This window comes from Mesoplodon bidens, assembly GCF_964165515.1.
Source record: "Mesoplodon bidens genome assembly, chromosome: 19".
NCBI lineage: Eukaryota > Metazoa > Chordata > Mammalia > Artiodactyla > Ziphiidae > Mesoplodon > Mesoplodon bidens.
Genome location: NC_138179.1, coordinates 32,194,998 through 32,221,196, shown reverse-complemented (window position 1 = coordinate 32,221,196; position 26,199 = coordinate 32,194,998). Strand labels below are relative to the sequence as shown.

At 37.4% G+C, this 26,199-nt stretch overlaps 1 protein-coding gene across 6 annotated transcripts in view; it reads right to left on the bottom strand.

Annotated features, from left to right (window-relative positions):
- Positions 1–26,199, bottom strand: part of HELZ (helicase with zinc finger) — a 179,075-nt gene continuing 152,876 nt past the window's right edge. For 5 of the 6 annotated variants that reach the window (XM_081219682.1, XM_081219680.1, XM_081219684.1 and 2 more), the window contains 2 exons: positions 12,022–12,274; positions 1–8,034 (listed from right to left, as the gene is read on the bottom strand). In XM_081219682.1, coding sequence (XP_081075808.1) covers positions 7,700–8,034; positions 12,022–12,274 — 588 coding nt within the window. In that variant the 3' untranslated portion in view covers positions 1–7,699. The remainder of the gene's footprint in view (positions 8,035–12,021; positions 12,275–26,199) is intronic. The other variant, XM_081219685.1, reaches the window with a different exon arrangement.

The window sequence follows — 26,199 nt, the reverse complement described above, 5'->3', positions numbered from 1 at the left end:
TTATTAAAAAGGCATTTTATTATAAATACATTTTAGTTGTAGCAGTAAAATACATTTTGTGTTACCATGAATCTTTTAAAACAAAAGAACTTCACTGAGACAATGATCACAACGTAGGAATTATAGACCTCCAAACTGAGAACTTGTTCTAAGGAACCAAAGCGACTGAAGTAATTCTAAAACTAAGTTTAAAAAGAAAATGACAAAAAAGGAAGAAAATAAAAACCCTAGAGAGTGGCTTTGGGGTTATTTTATGGTACAAAGTCATTTTTACTTTTAAGCATAAACTCTTTAGGTATTAGAACTCTCAGATGAGGTATCATTAACTGCAAAGAAAAAAATAATTTTGTTATAATTTTGCCATAAATTATGATTATTAGATGGCTGTACAACTGGTACTTTTAAGAGATGGAAACTGATCATCTCAGTTTTATGTAACCTTCCTTTGGAAGGCTTGCCAAAATAAGACCCAGTATAAATTTGCCAAGTGATTGTATGAAGTTAGCTGAACAAGTTTAGATAAGAACTGTATTCTTGAAGCATTAAAAAAACAAAAACAAAACCTGTATCACTAATGACAGAACCCTTTAATAAGATGCAAAACCCATTACCTTTATAATTGAGAGGAGAGGTATTTTAATCACTGGATTTACCTAGGATACAACTACTACACTTAACCAGTACCTTCATGGGTTTCAAAGAATCAGGTGGGATGACTGGCACAGAAAGCGGATACAGTACAATGTCATAACACGGGTTTATAGGAAGTAGGCATGGTCTGGATATGTAAAAATCCAAGACTCTTGCTCTGTATGGGGTGGGGGAGCAGGCTGAGAAACGTTCAGGTGTAACTGACATGTCAGGACTTCATCCTGGACCAAAGAGCCCTCTGACTAGCTGAAAGACAGAGAAGTCTTCACATCCAAGTCATCGTGCAAAGAATAAATAAACTGAGCCTCCCTATGAGTGGGAATTGGATAAAGGAACCTGTGCTGAACATACAAACAATCCCACCAAAGGTTACCTTGCCTTTCAAGGAGGAAGTACTGTTTCAAGAATTCCAAAGCTGTGTGTTCTATGATGCTTATCATACGGTCTACATCTAAGTCATTCTATAATCTATTACCTTAAAAATAATTTCTTCTCTTTCTAGTGTCTCGATAAATTCAAAGCCAAACAAAAAACCAGACAGAGGCAGAGACCAATACCCCTCAAGCTGCACTCCAGGGGGAATATTAACAACAATAGCACGTGAATTTTAAAAGATCCAAAGACCTGTAGGTTTATTATACTGTAGGCAGTTTCTTTCTCAAAAATAACTTGCTCATACATGTGCACCTATGGTTTATGAATAACTCATGCTGTGTAGGTGGTAGATTCCTCTAGACTTTTTTTGCAAACATATATAGGTTTTTTTAAAGGTAGCAAAGTAATCAGAGACAATTATCAATTTTCCGCCATATACAATTCAGGCTCCCCTAACACCTACCGGCATGGCAGAGAATCCAAAATAACTTTGTTAACCTGAGAAACACATAATTTGAAAAGCAAATCCTTTGCCCTCACCTCCCTCATCCCCCAAAACATAAAAACTACGACTACATCATTTGGGGATTATCTATCGTTTTCCATGCGTCAGGTCACTGCCATCTTAGGACGGGGCCTCCGGTACCTAGGGCCTCGATAAACGCAAAGTGCATTCTCGTGACAGTCAGATGGCTTCCTTCCACAATCCTCATCTCCACGTGTATGGAGCGTCGAGTTTGACTCTAAGCGCTCCAAACAAATGCACAGCTTCCAGACCAAAGCCCAGGCTGCAGTGTACACAAAACCAAACTCACCCTACAAATGCGAGAGCTCCGGCCCCGTCACGGGGAAGAGCAGCACAGACCTCAAACGGGGTGAGCACTGAGGGGCGGGGGTGGTGGTGGTGGTGGTAGCCGCCCCCCAAAGGGCCCAGCACTCCACGGAGGTCTTTCTCCATGAATGTCCCCGTCGCGGCATCAGAATTATAAAAATGTCTCGAGAGATCAGTTTTGTACACTGAGTAAATAAATGCATGACTGAAAACATCCTCAGACTTCCTCTAGACCCGTGGTTCTCAAAGTGTGGTACCTGGACCAGCAGCATCAGTGTTGCCTGGGAACTTGTTGTAAATGCAGATGATCAGGCTCCAGACTGGAATCAGAAACTGTGGGGCAGGTCCAGCAGCCTGTATTTTAACAAGGCCTCCAGGTAATTCTGACGCTGGCTAAAGTTCGAGATCCACTAGCTCTATCCTGCTCAAAATTTGCATATCTTAAAACAGGACATATTTGTAAACAGATACTCCTTCTATTCTGTGTTGAAACCTATGGAATTTGCCCCTTCCCCTCAACTGCTCAAACATAAAAAAAAAAAAAAAAAAAAAAACTAATGATGAAATTTATTTCAAAACATCAAAACTAAAATTTTCAGTAATATTGGTTTCCCCTCCTATACACAGTTCTAAGGCAGGCAGTCACATGCTAGTATGCAAAATAAAACACAGAAGACACCTCATATATGAGATGTAGAAACAGCTAAAAAGACTCCCGAAGAATATAATGAAAATTCCGTAATATTGTTTAATGAACTTATAGAATTATATAAAACTTACTATGCTTTATGCTTAATATTCGTATCAAAATAAAATCTCTCTGTTGAACAAATTGCAAATAAAGTCTGGTCTAATACATTACTGAAACTGTAAGTATATGAATGTCTCTGGGTTTTCTTAACACTCCAGTTTTAGAAGCTTTAGACTAATACTGTATAACTGGGTTTAGGATTTAACCACAGTTCACATTACTAAGCCTATATTCTTTTCTGTTAGGTACCACCCTTCAAAAAAAATCTAGAAGCTCCTGTGACTGTTTCCTTAAAGTTTATTCCAAAGTAGATATTTTCAAACATTTCAAAAAATTTAAATGTTACATTAAAATTTTTTGTGATCTGTTTAATCTCATATTCTAATTTAAAGTAATAACAATGCCACTTCCTGAATGTGCTTTAAGAGAATGTTAAATGTCAGCAAGATTGATTCACTCCTTCTACCAATGGTCTTGAAATTGCTAATTAAACAGGTATGAAAGTAGTGTGAATTTAGCAGCTTTACAGTGAAACCTCAGCAAATAAATATCCAACCCCAAGGAGATGGAGAACTCGAGAAACCTAATATAATGAGCACTCTGAAGACTAACATGCCACTTTTTCCTGTTACCTTTATGTGGCGGACATCACTAGCTGATATTCTGAACAAGAAATCATGGTTAGAACAGTATCCGTTATTTCTAATTGCTCAATAGTGTGTGGGCCAGGTGGCAAAAAGCGGAGTGAACAATCAGATCCATTAAGACATATCCTTTGAGATTTAGGAGCGCACATAAGGGTGGTGGCAGAAATTGAGGGTTTCTCAATAGTTAAAGGGATGGTTCGCAAGAAACAACGTCTGGTAAATTATAAAAGACAAAGTACTACCTTTGTGGAGCTAGAAGAAAAACCAGAGCGCCTAAGTAACATTTAAGGTAGCAATTTGTATCTTGCAATACATTTAAAGTTTTAATCTTGTATTTTTATAGGCTTTTTCTGGGTTCTCTTTTTAAAAACAACTCCAGTAGGAAACAATTCTATCTAAGGATAACAGGTGTCTCTTCTTAAAATGGCGATTTCAGTAAATTTAATTTTCTTAATAACAATAGCTGAAATCTGAAATTTAACTTGAAATTGGTTTTCACACACTGGCTCTTAGGCAAGGTGACTCTCTCCAGCGCAGGTCGCTAGGGATACATTCCTATATGTTTATAGCTTTGCTCTTGAAATGTATATATGTGGAAAATATTAAACATGTAAGATCGACTATACCAGAGCAAGATAACACTATATCTTAATTATCTCAAGTTAGGGAATTCAGTTACTTTCTCAGCAATTTCAATGCCACCATAAAAAAGGAAACTATTTTCACAAATAGGTCTTGGAGATCGCTATGTTTAATTAGGTAATGCTTATTCAGTGGGAATTCTGATTATTTTACTTATTCTGCAGTTCTTTGAACTGAAAAGACCAATTGATGTTCACACCAAACTCAAACTTGTTCTAGAATCTCTGATGAAAAAAACCACACAAAGCAGTTTATTATTTCACACATACAAAATGACCTGGAGAGAAAGCATATCTGTCTGAGGAAAGGAAAATGAAAGTCACGTTGTTTAAATGGTCAATAATTAAATGCTGATTTTTCAAAAACAAAGCTCTGCTATAACAATTTGGCAAAGCACATGCCAAATGGCAACCAAAACCCCTTTGAAAAACCCACCAGAAAATATCCATGTTACACTGAATGAGGCTCATTTAGATCTTAACAGAAATTCATTTTTAGATAGGGAAAAAAAATTCAGCATGAAAACTCTACAAATTCTATCACCCAAAAGAATTTCTTTAAGGTAAAAAAAGAAAATCTCAGTAGCACTGAAATTAAAAAGTAAAATGAATAAAAAATAGTTCTGGCAAGAAAAAGGAAACTTCAGAGTGATACAAAGAACAAAGAAGTAGAAAGACATGTGAACAACTAACCTCACTTAGAAGAAATCTGTTTTGGAAGAAAAGGAAGTTGGTAATACTTGGTATTATCCCAGAGCTTACATCAAGCTTAAAAAAAAAAAGTTCCACCTGAACTCTAAGGTTGGACCTAGTATATAAAACATAAGTCGCCCCTCAGTGTCTGCAGGGGGTCTGTTCCAGGACCCCCAGGACTACCAAAACCCGAGGATGCTCAAGTCCCTTATATAAAATGATGTAGCATTTGCATATAACTTTCACACATCCTCCCATATACTTTAAATCATCTCTAGATTACTTATGATACCTAATTCAATATAAATGTTATGCAAATGGTTGCCAGCGCAGGGCAAATTCAAGCTCTCCTTTTTGGAACTTTCTGGAATTTTTTTTTTTTTTTTAATATCTTTGATCCATGATTTGCTGAATCGGTGGGCATGGAACCCGCAGATACGGAGGGCCGACTGTAAGTTGTTTTTTAAGTCTGATTCGTGGGCACTTGCTAACACTACTCAAGTAATATCCAACAGGATGAATGGTACTCAGAAGCCACGCCTCATTTCAATGGAAACTTGCAATGATTCTTGCAGTAAGACTTTCTCAAAACCGTTACAAGATATTATTATGTATACATTACATTTAAAGCACAGTTGGAAAGACGGCATTAAGTAAAGCTGAGATGGAAACATTCCAATCCTTGACTGGCTGTAGAAACAATAAGGAAGTGAGGAACACTCAGACATTCTCAGCAGAGCAGTGGACTAAGAAGTAGCTATTACTTTTAGTTTTTTAGAAATAACCGCTTAGAACAGCAAAGTCACAACAATGTAACAGCTTCCTTATGCAAAGCTTCCATCAATATATAAGGGTGGTAGGGTGGGCACATTTAAATAGAAATAATTTTAAAACTGGTATTTTTTAAAGGTTCAAGTATGGAAAATAGATGATTAGGCAATTACTTTATGACAAGGGGTTAACTGACAGCCCTGATGGGATAGTTCTGTCTTTGTAAGATCAGCATGCTTTCGACCATTTACCTGGCTTGTGTCGCAGTCCTGTATATTTTCGGGGGAGGAGAATCATCACTGACAAGAACATTATTTTTCATCGACATCCTCACATCAGGGGGATCTCATTTTCATTTGGGCTGTATCTTGAGTTTTGTCACAGAGTTAGAAATACACAGCTATATGACAAAACTTTTTCTTCTTTTCTTGTGACTATGTTGAGTAAAATCTGACATCACTAAATGTGGTGATCTGACATCTTACAGAGAAAACGAGGTGTTGTAACTTGCTGGCTCCGTTTTCCAACTGTGATTTATACTAACCATTAACACGTCTGCAGTCTACACGTCTACATCTGCCGCCTTACACAGAGACCTGCAGCCTGTAACGTGAAGCCACAGAGAAGTGAACTGCACTCTGGGCAGAAAGACAGAACTGAATAAAAAAGAGGTTCTCTTCATTTGTCCTGCAGCTTGACAGCCTTTAACTAAAGGCACTCTCTTCTCCCAAACTGTCTGAGGCTTACAGGGGACTACTGCTGGCCAACACCAACTAAACTCCCGTCGTAGACGCTTTTCTTTGCCCTCCACTTTTCAACTCTGCTTTAAAAATGGACCGTGAATAGAGGATGGCGTATTCAAAGGCAGTCTTCCGAAAGAAAACGATTTTTGGACGGATCATCAGGATCCGTTCAGGATTTGCAGTGTTTCCCAACCTTACCTTATTATTTTATGGTTTTTTTAAAGGTTATATTGTAGTTTCAAGATATCTCTGAAGTATAAAAGTAGTACTACTAGATCAGGAAAACAATATGGACATGCATCGCTTCAAAAGTGTTACGAGACCACAAGTTTTAAGAGGGTAAACACTTTTCTTTGGATTTTACCAAAGTTCATTCAAAACAATGTTTAGACTGTAGGATATTTAAGATAGCTGTTTAAATTTTATATTTTTGTACAAGTTCAGTGGGGTTCTTTTAGAAGAATCAAAAGACATGAAAACAAGGGTAGCTTCTTGCCCCAGATTTTGATGAATTTTGATACATCTTTGACAAACATTATCTTTCTTCTTTAATGATGTTCCTCAAACAAAACAGTTAGCAAAATATTTGAATTGCCATGTATAATGTCACATTTTAATGTAAACATCAAATAAAGGTACCAAAATTTTTACTGGAGGGAAAAAAAACCTTAAAGCGGCACAACTCTTTATACCACTGGAGAGGGGGGAAGCCAGATTACGAACATTTACACATGCATAGTGAGGAAAAGAAGATTTTACTAAATTCACGCATTTTTAAAATAGTTATCAAGTCTACTAAGCACCAACAATCCTAAAAATTTTTCAGCTTCATGATTTGTTTAAAAAAAAACACACACTATCAAATTAACATTAAAAACAAGCTTAAAGTGTAGCTTGTCCAAAAAATAATTAAGTATGCCACTGTTTTTTTCATGTTACAAAAAACAGTGGCATATGAAATACACCTGCAAAGAATGCCTTTAACTCTATCCTACAGTGGATGGAGATTACAACAGCACATCATACATAGTCTAAAACTATAAAAGTTTTAGAATGCAGCATCTTGTCACCAAAAAAAGCTGATAAAACTTAAAGTATTTAGAAGATGCTGCCCCCTTTTATTTTAAAAAATTTTCAATGAATTTAAGCAAAAATAACATACATTTGTACATCAACTGGCCATTTCTGGTACAGAAACCCAGCGTATGGTAATATTACTGAATAAATGTAAATGCTACTTACAATTTTTTTTTCTTTTTAAATACATTTTAGACAAACTTTTTTTCTCCTTTTTTAATAGTTGCACAATTAACCTCTTAGCTGCTAGCTTGATGCAAACATATGTAACAATACACAAATTTAAAAATATTTTTTATTCCACATAAAAGCTGTCAAAATTCCGACTCATGTCAAAAATGCAAAATAATGGAATATACTGTAAAAAAAATTAGTTGCAAGTCTAGCAGCAAAGCAACTGAGAACATACTTAATATTAAAACAAAGGAAACTGTGCATCTATAGGTGAAGTCCAGCTATCTTAATTCTACTGATACAAACAGAAATGAAAACACTCTCCCTGGAGGAAAAAAAAGTGATTATTTAAAATAGGAGTAAAAGCCATTGCTGCCCGATGAGCTCCCCAGGCTGAGTTCCTGGAACAGAGACAGAGGGTCGCTGCTCTTCTTGGCCTGCTCCGGCGGGGGCCTGGGCTTGGGCGGAGCCCGCAGAGCGCTGGCATACGACATGGCGGGCTTGCTGCCTCCACAGCTCTGCTGGCTGCTGCTGTTGGCTGACTCCGCGATCTGCTTGTTGGGCATGAGTGGGGGGAACTGGCCGAGATGCTGCAGGACACTGTAATTGAAGGAACTGGACCCCTCGAGGTTTTCAGGCTTCAGATGATCCTCAGGGGGTTTGACGGTCTTGGGCGGAGCTAGAAGCAGAGAAGAGTAGCATCGATTTAAGGGCAAGCCCAGCGACACTCAGGCATCTTACTAGCTCAGTGTGTCACAGCTGGTTCTCATCTCCAGGAACTCAGAGACAGGAGAGCCACAAGGACAGACAACTTCTGCCACAACACTCTGCAATCACAACACATCTAACTGAACTTCTCCATCTCATAAACACTTGAAGAAGAATTAACTGTGTGAACTGCGATAACTAAACATATAAAAACTAAAGGTCAAGTCTGAAGGTTTGCTTCAAAAAACTAACTTGTACAATTGCACACTTTGCTATTTATTATATTAACTGCTCACAGTTTGAAAATGGGAACAAACAGGTTCTTTCTTAAATAAAAATGAGCTCTATATGCAGACTTCGGGTTAAAACAGCTTCTATTATTAACCTAAGAAACAGCAGCACCTAGATTCTGTTTCTTAAAAACACGACCTTTTCTTATAATATGTAAGTAAACATGGAATAAGGTGGGGAAAACTGCTGTAGACTTTACTTCACATTTCCTATCATCTGCCGAATTCCAAGGTCCTTTAATATTCGACTCCACTATTACTAACTAATTTTATGGCCCCCTAAATCATAACTTATTTAATTTATTTATTATTATTTTTTGCAGTACGCGGGCCTCTCACTGTTGTGGCCTCTCCCGTTGTGGAGCACAGGCTCTGGACGCGCAGGCTCTGGACGCGCAGGCTCAGCAGCCATGGCTCACGGGCCCAGCCGCTCCGCGGCATGTGGGATCTTCCCGGACCAGGGCACGAACCCGTGTCCCCTGCATCGGCAGGCGGACCCTCAACCACTGCACCACCAGGGAAGCCCCATAACTTATTTTAAACATTGCTTTTGCTTTCAATCTTTTAAAAGTTTAACTAACATTAGATTGGATTAAAATCATAATACGTATTCATTGAGGATAACTTGGAAATTACACAAAGGCCAAAGAAGAAAATAAGTCATTCATATTTCCAAATACCAGAGCTAATAAGCCTTAACTTGCTGGTGCATTTTTCCCTAAGGATGTAATATAATGCAGATATTTCATAACTTTTTAAAGTAATCTCTCATTTTTAGAAATATGGATAATAGTCAATTTTTCACTTTTCTACACTGTGATAAATGTTATTATAGATAAATATTCCTAAATATTCACGACTGCTCCCTTAGGATAAATCCCTAGAGGTACAATGGCTGGGTCATATAGTACATACACAGTGAAAGTTTTGGATTAACTATGGCCAAGCTTCCCTGCAGGAAAATACTGCCCATTTATACTCAACCAACAATGCTTGCTCATTTCCCTACTACATCACAACACTAGTGTTACTATTTTTTTAACTTTAGCTTATTTTATAAATAAATAATTATCTTGTAGTTCTACTTTGCATGTCTTTGATTACTGATATTTATGGACATTTTTCCTTGTGTTTATTACCTATTTGTGGAAAGTTAAGGAGAAAAATAGTTCATTTTTTAGTTTTAGTATTTCATTGATTCAATATGCTAATTTCAAATTATTATTTTAAAACTTTAAAAATTCACAAAATTGTTCAAAATTATTTTAAGCCATTTAACAGCTTTCTGGAACGTTTACCACCTTTTCTGTCTAAATGTCACTGGTTTTGTGAATGAAACAATTGTTTTTAAGAGCATTAGTTTAACAAACACTTCAATATAAAAGTGGCCTGTACTGTCTAATATAATATACAAAATAAACATTTTACTAGCTGTTCAAAAACTTACCATTTTTATTTACTTTACTAAGTCTTATTTACCCATATTCTCATCTTCATGACAATATAATTAGAGTTTAGAATGTTTTCAAGTAAATAATAAATACTTACAAAATAATATTTTAGAGGCAGTTTAGCCTAATGCCTACACGCTTATCTAATCATGAATGTAAGATCTCTGTCAATTTGATTTACCATATATGCGCCTGGTAAGACAAACTATTCTTTAAAACTATGAATTTTACTAATCTGGCAACCAATGACTTTTTTCAAAATACATATCTCTACCTAATCTTTAATTTTCATCTGTGCATAAAAAGAAAATGCTTGATAAAGTATGCCTTGTCACCAAGAGAAGAGAATAGAACCCGAACACATATGTGTTGGAGAGACAAACCCCACCCTCGCTGTGCACACAGAGGTCCTGCAGTGAGACTGGATCACCCCCTCGATCGCACAGGGTCTATTTTCATGATCTCCTTACTCAGCAGGCAGGCATTTACCAAGTGTGATCAGTACCAAAATGGGAAATCCAAAGTTCAAAAAGGTCAGAGACATGATCTTTGCTCTCAGGCTTGTAATTGTGGAGAAAATATGGCCATATCATGACCTCTTTTCAAATTCCAAACCAATATAATATGAACAGTTTCCTTCAACTCAAGAAATAAGTCTCAAACGTTTCCCAAGTGGTGATTATTTTCCTTCTGATTCACCACCGGCAATTGCTACATTCCTCTAAAAATGAAATGAAATGAAATGAAAAAATAAAATAAAATAAGAAATACATACATACATACATACATACATACTGTCAGACAAGAAGTTGTGCTTCAGGATATTAGTGATTTTGAATTAATTTTTAAATACTTAGTTAAGTGTTACTTTCAACTAAAGAATACTGGTATTTGTCTCTTAGCAATGAAGAAAATAATAATTTTATATTTGTGGAGAAGACACCATAAATGACATGTGCTTTGGGCACTTGCTCAGGAAATTTCAACTTTATCAGATTTTTGCTGATTTCGGCCAAAAGCTATCTTAAAATTTAGGCAGAAAAAAAGGAGAAATGATGTTGTCTTTAAAATACATTATAATACACAAAACAACTAAGAAGTAACAAATTTTCATCACTTATTTGTAATTTAGATGTTTCTCAGGAAACTCAAATATGATGAGTGCATTTCTGTTAGACCTTTAAAATGACAAAGCAATCCCAGGCAAAATACAACACTTTATCCATAGAAGGTACTAATGAATGTTTAAAGATTAAAATGACCATGTCTCTTGACAGGAAAGAAACCAATACCTTTTTAATGCTTTTTGACCTACCATGTCTATTGTTCTAAAAATATGCTTATATGGCACATACTCCAAAATGGGTCAGTTACAGGCACAATGGATTCACATTCTAAAGATGAACAAAATTAATTTAAAATACAAAGGTTGATGCTATCAAGGCAGAAATTCACCGACGATCACAGACTTGTTCACAAAGATCAATGACTACAGCCTACAAAGAGAAGGCTATATAGATCAGAGAACTCAAACAGTATCATTGTTTACATTCCACATAAAAAAAGAGGGAAACAAAGGAAAGATAAATGTGCACTCGCGTTCAAGGCTGAAGACTTCAGACTTCCCAGCACACAGGTTTACAGCCATATCCATTCCAAGGCCTTCCTATGCCTTCTTTTTTTTCTTCTTTGGACTTGGATTTCTCAGTTCATTAGAATATAAGGAATAAACACTGGATTTCTAAATCTCAAAATGTCAGACTTTACTGGTTTCTCTTACGGCCAAACTCTATTGTGTAGCAAACTGTTAACAACTTTATTGACAATAAATCCTTGAAAACTGAAATTGACCTAACCAACTGCCACCTCCAACTAAGAAGAAAACACAAAAATCCAGAAAACAAGCTTTTCCCAAGCAAAGGTGATCTGATTTAGAAATACATTTTAGGTTCCCTTACTTCTTTCACGCATTCATAGGTTAAAATGATCAAAATGATCAGCTCCCAAATACGGGTAGGTCTACTTACCTTCCAGACCATAAATATGGAAACAATATAGTCCTAAATTAATCCTGAGGCACACCTGCGAGCTATGAGCATTAAATATTGTTCCAAGATAATAATGCGAATGGAAGGAATGGGAGAAGAAAAACTCCATAAATACCCAGGAGCTGAGTAGTTAAAACTGCAATTGTGGAAACCCCCAACCCTGTCTTACCTATCAACTCTCTGGGCTGAGCTGTCCTGCTGGATCCATTGCACGGAATGTTCTGATAGGGGGTAGATGAGGTGGTGTTTACCCAGGACTCCGGGGAGGAAAAGTTGAAAGAAGATTGGTTATTATGGTCCTGAAGCTCTTTACACTGAGCAAGACTGTCTTGAGGAGTGCTTACTTCTTCAGAACAAGGCTGGACTGAGCTAGATGAGATTCTTCTTTGGTACAAGGGCCGACCAGGTCCTCTGGGTTCATACTACACAAAGAAAAAGGACAGTTCATAAATCAGTGAAAACTTACACCCCACTCTCTTATGCACACAGCAATCTCACTCTATTAAGTAGAAATTCTCAAAAACAGTTTCTTCTGTGACTATCAAAACCCCCCAAAAGCAGTCTGAGCTGTGGACATGGTGTCAGGAGACTTGGGGTCAAAACTCAGTTCTGGCCCTTAGCAGGTATTCCTATGACAACACACATCTAATTTCTGACTCTGTTTTCTTGTCTGTAAAGTATGGGGCTGAACTACCTGTCTTCAGTTCTAAAGTTCTATCCACATTTTAGGTAACATTAGATCAAGAATAAGAATGAAGACACGTATCTGCTCAAAATTAAATGGGGAAATTACAGTCACAATCAACTGAATCACACGTCTTGAACACATTCGTCCTTTCAAGACTCATCTCGTGGGCCCTTCACAACCTCCCGGTTTGTCATTCCTTAGACCTGATGGTAAGACAGGGTTCCTCCCACCCAACAGAGGTACTCCTGATCGCCCTCTCTGCACGTCTTCCTTCAGAAAGTCTTTGACTGAAACGGAATGTTCATTATTCTTCAACAAATCCTTCGTATGTTTGAAACCCAATTAACATTTTTCTCCTCCCTACACTTGCACAACCAAAATTTCTTTAACCCTCCGACAGAATGTATTTGCCAGCATTTCATGATTTTTTACTGCTACTTAAGTGCCCTCCAAGTTCTCGGGTCCGATTGCTGTGGCCATGCTCAGGCTCAGTTCTAAGAGCAAGGCAGTATGCAGTAGCAGTCAGGTGTTCAGTTCTACCGGCAGCATCACCCGGGCAACTGACCTAGCCTCTTGGGCACTTCATCTGTAAATGTGGCTTCACTGTCCACAGTGCCTGCCTCTTGGGGCTGCTGTGAGATCTGAGCAAGTTCAGTATGCATAGCACCTGGCACATAGGAAGGTTTGTTGTTGATGTAACATAAAGGATAAGCTTCCGTGTTAGAGCTCACATGACAGAACGGGATTGGCTTTTTACTGCCCCCTCTCCCTCTCCCAGAAGTAACAGATTTGCTATTCAGTTCGTGGTCATTATGATTGGGAGGAAACTTTCTTTTACCACCGTTGTTACAAATAACTGGAAATCAGGAACTAGAGGTTAGATTACAAAGAAGAGAGAGAGAGAGATAGGCACAGAAATAGCAGGATTTGGGGGGAATATAAGATAGCACAAGCAGATATTGTCAGGCCAATTAAATGCGGGAAGTTGTGGGCCTAAGTATGTGAGAGTAAAGTCATCACAGACGGAACCACAAGGGTACAAACTGGGGAAGGGAATGGGTCTGGACTGGCTGCCCTTGAGCAAAAAGGCAGGAAGGGGAGGGAGGACAGACATTCTCTCACTGTTAAATGAGGATGTCCATGTCATTTCTACATTTCCAAAGTTTTAGCTACTGGATGAGAAAGGTGAGAGCTAATACTTCCATCCCATTAATACCTTTTCTCATATGTTTTTATTGTTCTTTTGTCTTTATGTATAGTATCTAAATTCATCTTTAGTTTTACTCTGCTTTAAAGGTATTTCTTCCCAATGGTTAAGATCATTCCAAATTTGATTCCTATTTTCTAGAATAGTAACCATTCTAACTAGTGTCAACTGTGAATTTAATCAGCACATTTGAAATTTCTTCATCAAGGTTATTAACTTATGGTATTGAGTAGAATAACCAACATTCCTAAACTGCTTTATATTCTGTATGGCTAGGCAATGAATGAATGACTGGTCACAGCAGCTTGTGCAGGGTGCCTTTTTTTTTTTATCAAGGTTTGTTATGAAGATGATTAGCTCTTAGACTCAAAGTGAAGTGCTTCTTTTCATTACCATGCCCTGAGTGTTCAGCCCAGTCAGAAACTGTAGGGGATCACATTCTAAAGGGTTTATGTGTGAATACTAAAGTACAAAACTACATCTGTTATGGCCTCAGAAAACAGGTTATAATAATCAAATTCCCTGGTGATACTCATATGAATTCCAGGCATTAACTTTATAAGCTCCTTTTTGCAATGAATAGATATGTGAACCACAACGCTTAAATGAGGAAAACCAAAAATCAGAAAGCAATGGAGGGCTTCCCTGATGGCGCAGTGGTTGAGAGTCCGCCTGCCGATGCAGGGGACACAGGTTCGTGTCCCGGTCCGGGAAGATCCCACATGCCGCGGAGCGGCTGGGCCCGTGAGCCATGGCCACTGAGCCTGCGTGTCCGGAGCCTGTGCTCCGCAACAGCAGGGGCCACAACAGTGAGAGGCCCGCATACCACACACAAAAAAATGTGTTCTTGGGGCTTCCCTGGTGGCGCAGTGGTTGAGAGTCCGCCTGCCGATGCAGGGGACGTGGGTTCATGCCCCGGTCCGGGAAGATCTCACATGCCACGGAGCGGCTGGGCCCATGAGCTATGGCCACTGAGCCTGCGCGTCTGGAGCCTGTGCTCCACAACGGGAGAGGCCACAACAGTGAGAGGCCCGGGAAAAAAAAGAAAAAAAAAAAAAGAAAGCAATGGAAAGCTGATATAAAAGGAGAAAATATTCAATTAAACTTAAAAAAAAGTGTGTCATTTATATCTTCCAAACTGAAATCCAAAAAAATCACACAGTTGACACGCACAGTACTTGTGGAAGTACTGTGTAACATGTTTATAACATCTCCTAAGCAGCTGCTGACAAAGATGAATGGGTAGATTAAGTATAAAATTCAACTTCAAATGACATTATGAATGCAATTGATCCTCTGTTAGAAAAAGAACCAAAACTTGGCATTGTTTGAATGTTCTTAAAATTAGATATGTTGAAGATTTTATATATATATATATATATATATATATATATATATGTGTATGTATACACACACACACACTCACACATAATATACATACGTACATATAAATATAATATATAGATGGTCTCCTGGTATACCTATTTCATACAACACAGATGTAGGTAAATGCATGAAAATATGATTTGCTACTTTGGAATCTGTCCTCAAAGGTAATTTGAGGATAAGCAGAGAAATCTTGCTGACAACTGAATGAAATGGTTTATACACCAAATAAATTACCTTTTAGCAGTTTTGTAGTTTTCAGCATACAGACCCTGTACAGGTTTTGTTAATTTGCACCTAGCATTTAATTTTCCTCTGAGCTACTGTAATGGTATTTGCTCTTACATTTTGGTTTCCAATTGAATGTTGCTAATATATGGAAATGGGATTGACTTGTGTTGACCTTTTACCTCAAAACCTTGTTAAATTCACATTAGTCAAAGTTAATTTTTGTTGGTTTGTTTTCTGGGTAGATTCCTTGGGTTTTTCTACATTGATAATCATGTAATCTGTGAATAGGGACAGTTTTATTTCTGCCTTTCCAAACTCTGTGTCTTTTCTTTTTATTGCTGTACTGCACTGGCTAAGACTTCCAGGATAACGTTGAACAGGAATGTTGAGAGTGGACATCTTAACTCGTTCCTAATCTTAGAAGCGTTCAGCATTCAGTCTCTACCATTAATCGTGACGGTAGCTGTAGGACTTTTATAGGTGCCCTTTAACAGGTTGAGGAATATCCCTTCTACTTCTAGTTTGCCAAGAGTTTTTATGAGTGGATGTTCTGTTTTGTAAAATGTGTATAGGCTTTTTTTGGGGGGAGGGGTGTCTATTGATATAATCACGTGATTTTTCTCTTTAGACTGTTAGTATGGTGGATTACATTGATTTATTTTCAAACACTGGACCAGCCTTGCATTCTGGAAATAAGCTCCGACATGATGATAGTGTATTGTTCTTTTTTATATATTGCTGAATTCAATTTGTTAATGTTTTGTTGAGGATATTGCAATGATGTTCACAGATATGTCTGTAGTTTTCTCTTTCTTGTACTGTCTTTGTCTAGTTTTGGTATCAGAGTAATGCTAGCCATATACAGTAAGTTAAGAACTGTGCCCTTCTCCATTCTCTGGAAGAGATCGTGTAAATTGGTGGTATTTCTTTACATGTTTGGAGGAATTCAGCAGCGAACCATCTGGGCCTGCAGATTTCTTCTTTGGCAGGTTTTTAAACTACAATTCAATTTTGTTAACTGTTATAAGACTATTCATATGCTATCTATTTAATCTTCAGTGAGTTTTTGTAGTTTGTGGTATTCAGAAGTGATCCATTTTATCTAAGTTGCTGAATTTTATGCAAAGAGTTGTTCACAGTATTCCTTTATTATTATCCTTTTTAATGTCTAGTGGATTCAGTGGTATCTCCTCTTTTGTGCCTGATATTGGTAGTTTGTGCTTCTCTCCTTTGCTGTCACTCTTGCTAAAGCTTTATCAGTTTTATTGATGTTTCCAAAGAACTGGCTTTGGGTTTCACTGATTTTTCTCTATTATTTTTGTTTTCATTTTTTATTGAATTCTGTTCTCATCTTTATTATGCATCTTTATTATTCCCTTCCCTCTGCTTGATTTTAATCTATTTTATTCTTCCTTTTCTAATTTCTTGGGATAGAGCTTAGATTATTGATCTGAGACATTTCTTCTTTTCTAAAATAAGCATTTAATGCTACAAAATTTCCTCTGGGACTACTTTAGCTGCATCACAACAAATGTGGACATACTATATTTTCATTTTCATTCAGTTCAAAATATTTTCTAATTTCCCTTGAGAGTTCCTCTTTCACCCATGAATTATTTAGATACATGCAGTTTAATTTCCAAGTTTTGGAGATTTTCTGTTATCCTTTGGTTATGCATTTCTAGTTTAATTCCATTATGGTCAGATAACATATTTTATTGGTGAATGTTACATCTGCACTTGGAAAGATCATATATTCTGCTATTGTTGGTTGGAGTGTTCTATAAATGTCAACTAAATTCAGTTGGTTAATGATGTTGCTCACTTTTTCTATATCCTGGATGATTTCCTGTCTATTAGATCTATTAAATACTGAGACGGGAGAGTCAAAGTCTCAAACTATAATTATGGATTTGTCTGTTACTCCTTTTAGATTTTGCTTCACGTATTTTGAAGTTCTGTTGTTAGATGCAGACACACTTAAGATTGGTATTTCCTTTTAATGTACTGACCCTCTTATTAGTACTAATGTCTCTCTTGGATAACTTCCTATGCTCCGAAGTTTACTTTGTCTGACACTAATATAGCCACTCTAGCTTTCTTTTGATTAGTCTTTGCATGGTATGTCTTTCTCCATCCTTTGCTTTTAACTACCTATACTGTTATATTTTTAACGTTTCTTGTAGATAGCATGTAATTAGAACTATTTGAAAAACCCATCCTGACAATCTCTGACTTTTAATTGGTATGTTTAGATCATGTATATGATGTAATTACTGATATGCTTAGAATTAAGTCAGTTGTCTTATATCTTTTGTTTCCTGTTCATTTCCTGTTTTATGTTCCTTTGTTTTCCTTTTCCTGCCTTCTTTTGGGCTATTTGAACATGTTTTTGTAACTTCATTTTAATTTTGTGATTCTGTGTCTCCTTATATGATTTTTTAATAGGTGTTCTAGAGATAATGGAATACATACTTAACTTTTCATCATCTACTTAGAATCTATATTTTATCACTTCAGTTGAGATGTAGAAAACTTATTACCATATTCGGTTCTTTACTTTTCCTCTTTATGCTATAGTTATAGTTGTTTTATATATTATATCTATATATACTGAAAAACAATCAGACAATGTTATATATTTTGCTCTCAACTGGGAATTTTGATAGAACTCAAGGAGAACAGTTTATCATATTTATCCAGATATTTACTGTATCTGTTGCTCAACTTCCATTGCTGATGTGTCTAGTTTCCTTCTGGTATCATTTTCCCTCTGTCTGAAGAACTTCCTTTAACAATTCTTTTAGAGGAGGTCTGCTGGCTAAAAATTCTCTTAGTTTTCCTTTATCAGTAAATGTCTTTATTTTACCATCATTCCTGAAGGACAGTCTTGTGGCATATACATTTCTGGGTTAAAAGTTCTTTTCTTTCAGCACTTTAAAAATGTTTGCCACTTCCTTCTGGCTTCCATGGTTTCTGATGAGAAATCATTAGTCATTTGAATTATTGTTCTCTAATGAGATGTGTTTTCTCTGGCTTCTCTCAAGATTATTTTCTTTGTTTTTTGCTTTTAGCCATTTGATTATAATATGCCCAGGTGTAAATTTCTCAGGGTTTATCCTATTTGGGATTCACTCTGCTCCTTAAATCTGTAGGCTTATGTCTTTCACCAAACTTGGGAAGTTTTCTGCTATTATTTTGTCAGATATTTTTCAGCATCACATTTTTTCTCCTCTCCTCCTTGGGCTCCGATGAAATTCAAAAGATTGAATATTCAACCACTGTTTTCGTTCCATAGGCCTCTGAGGCTCTGTGTTCCTCCCCACCCCCACACCCCATCCAATCTTTGTTCTTTCTGTAGTCCAGATTAGGTAAATTCTATTGATCTTCAAGTTAACTGACTCTCTCCTCTGTCATTTCCATTCTGCTACTGAGACCATCAAGTGAGTTTTAAATTTTTGGTTATTGCATTTTTCAGTTTTCAAATGTCTACTTGGTTTTGGTTTTTATTTATTTATTTTTTAAATATCTTTTCTTTCTCTGCTAAGACTTTTTAACATTTGTTTCAAGAGGTCTGTGACTGCTCTTTGGAGCATTTTAATAATAAGATGCTTTAAAGTGTTTTTCAGATAATTCCAAAATCTGGATCATCTTACTGCTGGCACCTGTTGATGGGCTTTTCCTGTGTGAGTTGAGATTTCCATAATTTCTTATATACTGAGTAATCTTGGATTGTATTATGGACATTTTAAATATTAACTCATGAGACCCTGGGTTTGTTTAAATCCTACGGAGAATGTTGATACTGATATTTTTGTTTTAGCAGGCAAATGATCTGGTAAGGTTAAGTTCCAACCTGTCTTCTGTGGGCTATGGTTTCAAAGTCAGCTTAGTTTTCAAAGCCTTTGTGGTGCCATCTGGATCTGTACTGAGTGCCTGCCACTCTGGATTCAGTCTGTGACCTGGGCAGAGGTCTATCCATCAGCTCAGTTCTCCATGTCTTTGGTATGCTAATTACGATCTGATCCATGTACGTGTACGTCAGACCTGGGCCCACGAATTCATAAACAATTCCACAGAGTCACTTTCTTAAGCTCCTCCTCTCCATGAGCTCCCTGGTGATTTCTAGGTCCTTGGGAGCCCCCTTGATAGTCCTCTGACCAGAAACCACCCACTCCCACAACATGCAGCGCCTAGGGCCAAGGGGCAGGAGGACAGACAGGAAAAGGCAACAAGGTCTGGCCCCACCCTCCTGGCACCACAGGCCCACCAAGCAGAGATGGCTCCCCTCCATCAGAGTTCTGGCTCCTACAAGCTTTTGCTGTGATCAGGGCCATCACAGTGAAATTTTTGACTCCATATTGCAACTAATCTTTAAGAAACTACTAACTGCCAAGTTTTGGTGTAGTATCAAGGGAGAATATCTATAATTATCTGAAAAAGTCATTAAAATTTAAAATCCCTTTTCCAGGTACATATCGGTGTGACAGAATTTTCTTCATATACTTCAACCAAAATGACATATTGCAGAAGATGTGCAAAACTGAAAAAATGGCACTCTTTTCACTAAACATTTTTGTTTTAGAAAATACAGTTATTTTTGTTAACAAGTAATGAGTTTATTATTATAATTTTTAAATGAATTGATATTTATTTTAAATTATTAGTTTTAAACACTGATAGTTTATATTAAAAAAACTGTTGATAGATATTTAAACATCACATAAATAAAAGTTTTTGAGATCCTTCTGACATGTGCATAAGGCTATTCACTGAAGCACTAATTTTTTAATAGCAAAGGACTGGAAGCAATCCAAATGTCTGTCAGTAGGAGACCAGTTCAATAAACCATGGTACAGCTATATAATGAAAGTACTATGCAGCTGTAAAAAGAATGAGGAAGATTTCTAAATACTGCTATGGATGAGCTCTGATCTATCATGATACACAACAACATGTATAACATGCTACCTTTTATCTAAGAAAGGGAGGTACATGTACATATATAAGTATTTGCTTTTATTTTCAAAAAGAAATAATGAGAGGATTAATTAAAAAAAATAAGCTCAAAATGGATTAAAGACCTAAATGTAAGGCCAGACACTATCAAACTCTTAGAGGAAAACATAGGCAGAACACTCTAGGACATAAATCCCAGCAAGATCCTTTTGGACCCACCTCCTAGAGAAATGGAAATAAAAACAAAGATAAACAAATGGGACCTAATGAAACTTCAAAGCTTTTGCACAGCAAAGGAAACCATAAACAAGACCAAAAGACAACCCTCAGAATGGGAGAAAATATTTGCAAATGAAGCAACTGACAAAGGATTAATCTCCAAAATTTATAAGCAGCTCATGCAGCTCAATAACAAAAAAACAAACAACCCAATCCAAAAATGGGCAGAAGACCTAAACAGACATTTCTCCACAGAAGATATACAGACTGCCAACAAACACATGAAAGGATGCTCAATATCTTTAATCATTAGAGAAATGCAAATCAAAACTACAATGAGATATCATCTCACACCAGTCAGAACGGCCATCATCAAGAAATCTAGAAACAATAAATGCTGGAGAGGGTGTGGAAAAAAGGGAACACTCTTGCACTGCTGGTGGGAATGTGAATTGGTACAGCCACTATGGAGAACAGTATGGAGGTTCCTTAAAAGACTAAACATAGAACTACCCTATGACCCAGCAATCCCACTACTGGGCATATACCCTGAGAAAACCATAATTCAAAAAGAGTCATGTATCAAAATGTTCATAGCAGCCCTATTTACAATAGCCCAGAGATGGAAACAACCTAAGTGTCCATCATCGGATGAATGGATAAAGAAGATGTGGCACATATATACAATGGAATATTACTCAGCCATTAAAAGAAACGAAATTGAGCTATTTGTAATGAGGTGGATGGACCTAGAGTCTGTCATACAGAGTGAAGTAAGTCAGAAAGAGAAAGACAAATACTGTATGCTGACACATATATATGGAATTTAAGAAAAAAAAATGTCATGAAGAACCTAGGGGTAAGACAGGAATAAAGACACAGACCTACTAGAGAACGGACTTGAGGATATGGGGAGGGGGAAGGGTAAGCTGTGACAAAGCGAAAGAGAGGCATGGACATATATACACTACCAAACGTAAGGTAGATAGCCAGTGGGAAACAGCCGCATAGCACAGGGAGATCAGCTCGGTGCTTTGTGACCGCCTGGAGGGATGGGATAGGGAGGGTGGGAGGGAGATGCAAGAGGGAGGGGATATGGGAACATATGTATATGTATAACTGATTCATTTTGTTATAAAGCAGAAACTAACAAAAAAAATACAGCATGGGGAGTATAGTCAATTACATTGTAATAGCTTTGTATGGTGACAGACGGTAACTAGACTTATCATGGTAACTAGACTTATCATGGTGATTATTTTGTAATGTATATAAATATTGAAACCTTATGTTATGCACCTGGAACTAACATAGTGTTGTAGGTCGATTATATTTCAATTTAAAAAAATATGTAGACACTGGGAGGGAATACCTCAAAATGCTAATGGTGGTTATCTCTGGAGGGTGGAGATTGTGGCTGATTGTTATTCTTTACTTTATGCTTTTATGTGTTTCTAGTTGTCTGCCATGAATATGTATTGCTTGTGAAATTAGAAAGAAAGCAATAAATGTCATTTAAAAAATAATTTTTTTCTATAGGGGGAAGGGATAAGGAAGGAGTAGAGACAGGAATGGAAGTTTAACCTGTGAATATCACTTGTTTTATAATTTGGACTTTGGGACCATGTACTGATAAGTGCTTCTTAAAATCAAAATTAGATTTGAAACCTAAAAACAAATAGAAATAAACACAAATGTTTATTGAATGAGTGCTATAACCACACATAGAAGAATTATTTCAGATACCTTTAAAATCCAGTATTTTAACTAAATATATCTGTGGGATATAGCCTTAGGACAAAATGAATCACACAGATGTCTTCAACTGCATTTACTGCTAATTTAACACCAGTGTGTGTGAAACTATTACACACACACCCTTATCTATCTATATCTTATCTATGTGTATGTATATACATATAAAGCAAATAGCTAGTTGTTAGTCATTTATTAGGAACAATGATCTTTAGTGTAAAGTGAAAAATACAAATATTAAAAACCCTATAATCCTTCATTGACTTGGAAATATCAATATGAACTCATGATTTATTTTTCTCTCAAAAAACAAAGTACTGGGCTTCCCTGGTGGCGCAGTGGTTGAGAGTCCGCCTGCCGATGCAGGGGACACAGGTTCGTGCCCCAGTTCCGGGAGGATCCCGCATGCCGCGGAGCGGCTGGGCCCGTGAGCCATGGCCGCTGAGCCTGCGTGTCCGGAGCCTGTGCTCCGCAGCGGGAGAGGCTACAGCAGTGAGAGCCCTGTGTACTGCAAGAAAAAAAACCAACAACAAAGTACTTCCCGGCTCTGCCCACTGAAAAAGCAGGGACAAGCAGTACCAGTGAGCACCTTCAGTACCAGAGAGCACCTTCAGTACCAGACTACAGTCTCCATCAGGGCTGCCCTGAGAAACACCTGATTCCTGGTCAGGGGCGGAACATGTACGAGATGAGCTAGAGACATCTTGTCCCGCCTGAAAGCAAGGAAGCTACCAAAGGTCACTGTCAATATGTCAAAGAACACAGCCACCAATATGAAGGGGCTCCCACTGGCCAGAGACATAACAGTGTGTCACACTGTAGAATGGCTACAATGAACTGAAAACTCAAATATATAATGATACCTGACTCATGATGATATTCCAAAGGAAAAAAAGGTGAGGGGAGCCTGAGTGGTCATCTCTGGGGCCTGCTAAGGCACCAATTCATTACTCTGAAAATTTATGGCAAGAAAACAAAGGGCAAGAACTACTCATTTTTTCTATATAGACCAGATTTGAAGGAATGAAACATTTAGTAAGGAGAAGTTCTCTTTCATAGAAGAAAAATAGATACAAAAGAAATTAAAAGAATTTTAAAATCGCCATTTTGCCATCTCTAATGAAACAACAGTTCTAAACAAGAATCATCAATAGCTGCTAAATCTGAAAGGTCGCTGGGAACTTTAAAAACTGGTGGATCAGACTGCTATCATCTGATCACTGATAAATGTTAATCAACTTAACATCACTAAAAGTAGAAAACCAGGTATTATGAGCATCTTCCCCTGTATGCATATAAACATACACATTCATTTAAAATGATATATACAACCTGGTAATTTCTCACTAAAATATCACAGATATCTTTTTATGTCATGAAAATTCATTTATTACATCATATTTAATAGCTGCACTTTATTTCTTCACTCATTTAAAGCTGGAAAATTCTAATGCCCGTAGGACCAGGTCTATAACCTAAATGTGTAATGTAAATCAGACCAGGTGTTGAACAATATGGAGTTATGCTGTGATAAACTAAAGAATACATTCCTGGCACTCAAACTAGTCAAATTTAATTTTCTAAAAAACCACTGAACAAGTTAAAAAAAAAAAAAAAAAAACAAATCTGGACTATCCACTCTGTACTCTCTGAGTTTTACCTCATTTCTAGGATATTTAATAATTTTTCACAACTTTACAAATTTACTGGTATAAAATACCACTAAATTCCATCGCTCTATATCTTGTTCAACTATAAATTTTCATACAGTACGAAGGTTATTGGTTCACTAACAAAATTGATTCTTTGGAGATGCTCACGTTTTTCTTTTAATCTAAAAATATGTTTTTGGCCTGGATTTGTGTGATCCAAGAAGAGGCAATGTAACCTTGACCTAAATTAAAATGTCAAGGACATGCAAAGACTGTGGCGCAGAAATCAGACCTTACTCACTTGTGTATTCCCGGCACCTAAACACCATGCCTAGAACCTAAAAGTCCTCAATAAGTATTCAACAAAAGGATTTAAACATTTAATGTTGAATACATGCCATATTTTCTATTTAATTTCCCCAAGCTTTGAAGAAGAAATTCCTGACTATAGAACACTCTTGGGCTCTACTAACTTACTTCAATTTAGCTCCCAGTAAGGTTATCATCTTACGTCTAAAGCAATGTGCTATAGTTTTGTCGAGTTACCTAGGAAGAAAGAAACTAGGAGAGGAGTATCACTATAAGATTAAAAACAATCAATATTAGCAAGCCAGGCAATGTGTGCTGGATAAACTGTAGTTTGCAACAGTAATGTCTATGGGTTCATGCCATGTAATCTATTGAAAAGGACTTGATAACTTCTGAAACAGTATTTTTTTTAAAGGCATGATTCCCAGTTAATGGTGGAGACTGGCCCAAGACTCCACTACAGTAATAATAAATTGAACATAAAGGATCTATAACAGTCAAGACTGGATGACTGGCCATCAACATAGGACACATTTCTGGAACACATGGAAGACTGTGTCTGTGGAAGAAGGATGGAGTTAGAGCTACCAGTTGAGAGGAGAATCAGTCCACTCTGCAGAATTCCAGAGAGGCTCGGGCCTCAGAAACACAAGCTACAATGGAAAGTGAAGGGAGGACGAAGGGATAAAACTGGGGGGATTAACTGAAAGTCTGTACAGAGAACAAGTAGTCCCACTCTGCACTCCTCCGCAACAAGCAGAAGATTCAAGCATTAAAAAGTCCCCAGGGAAAAGCCTGCCCGGCAGTGAGTCATTAAGGAAACGTAAAACTCCCAAACTGCTTTTCAGGGACACAGATAATCAAGGGTTACCGGACATTTAAAGGGAGTCTCCAGCGTAAAAGATGGTCACAAATAAACAGGAAAAAAGGAGGGCCCAGGAAAAAGAAGTAGCAATGATGTTTTTAAAATATTTTTTAAATGCTTTTTTAGTTCTTACTAAAAATCTAAGACAAAACAACAACAACAAACTCTCAATTGGTTTCCTCAGAAAAGGCACTGCATTTATAAAAACAAAAATAAGATGCTATGAAAAAGGAAAAACCTGAGAAGGAAGAACTCTTGGAAATTAAAGAATTTGAGGGGGGCTTCCCTGGTGGCACAGTGGTTGAGAATCTGCCTGCCAATGCAGGGGACACGGGTTCGAGCCCTGGTCTGGGAAGATCCCACATGCCGTGGAGCAACTGGGCCCGTGAGCCACAACTGCTGAGCCTGCGCGTCTGGAGCCTGTGCTCCACAACAAGAGAGGCCGCGATAGTGAGAGGCCTGCGCACCGCGATGAAGAGTGGCCCCCACTTGCCGCAACTAGAGAAAGCCCTTGCACAGAAACGAAGACCCAACGCAGCCAAAAATAAATATAAAAATAAATAAATTAAAAAAAAAAAAAAAAAGAATTTGAGGGCTCAAATGTAAAGTGTGATAGAAGGGTCTGTAGGTAAGATGAAGGAAATCTCAGACAGCAGGAAAAATACAAACATTAAAATGTGAGAGGAAGAAAGAATCTGAAGAATCCAGGAAGTCTAACATCTTATCAACAGAAGCTTCAGGAAGTGAGAAACAGAGAAAAAAAGATGGTAGGCAATTAGCAAAGAAATAATACAAGACAGTTTCAAAGAGCTGAAGGGTGTGAGCCTTTCAGTTGAGCAATTCTGTCCAAAAGACCTTTCCGCGGTGTGGGAGATTCTGGGGACCTGCACTGTTCAGTAAAACGGCGCTGAGCCACACGTGGCTGTTGAGCAACTGAAATGTAGCTAGCAGAAACAAGAAAGAGGTGGTTCTATTTCACCGCATTTCATATCACATCGGATCCATCAGGAATCCCTGTAGATCTTAGCTACAAACGGACCTTGAATTTACTTCTCGCCATTACTACTGCTCCATCA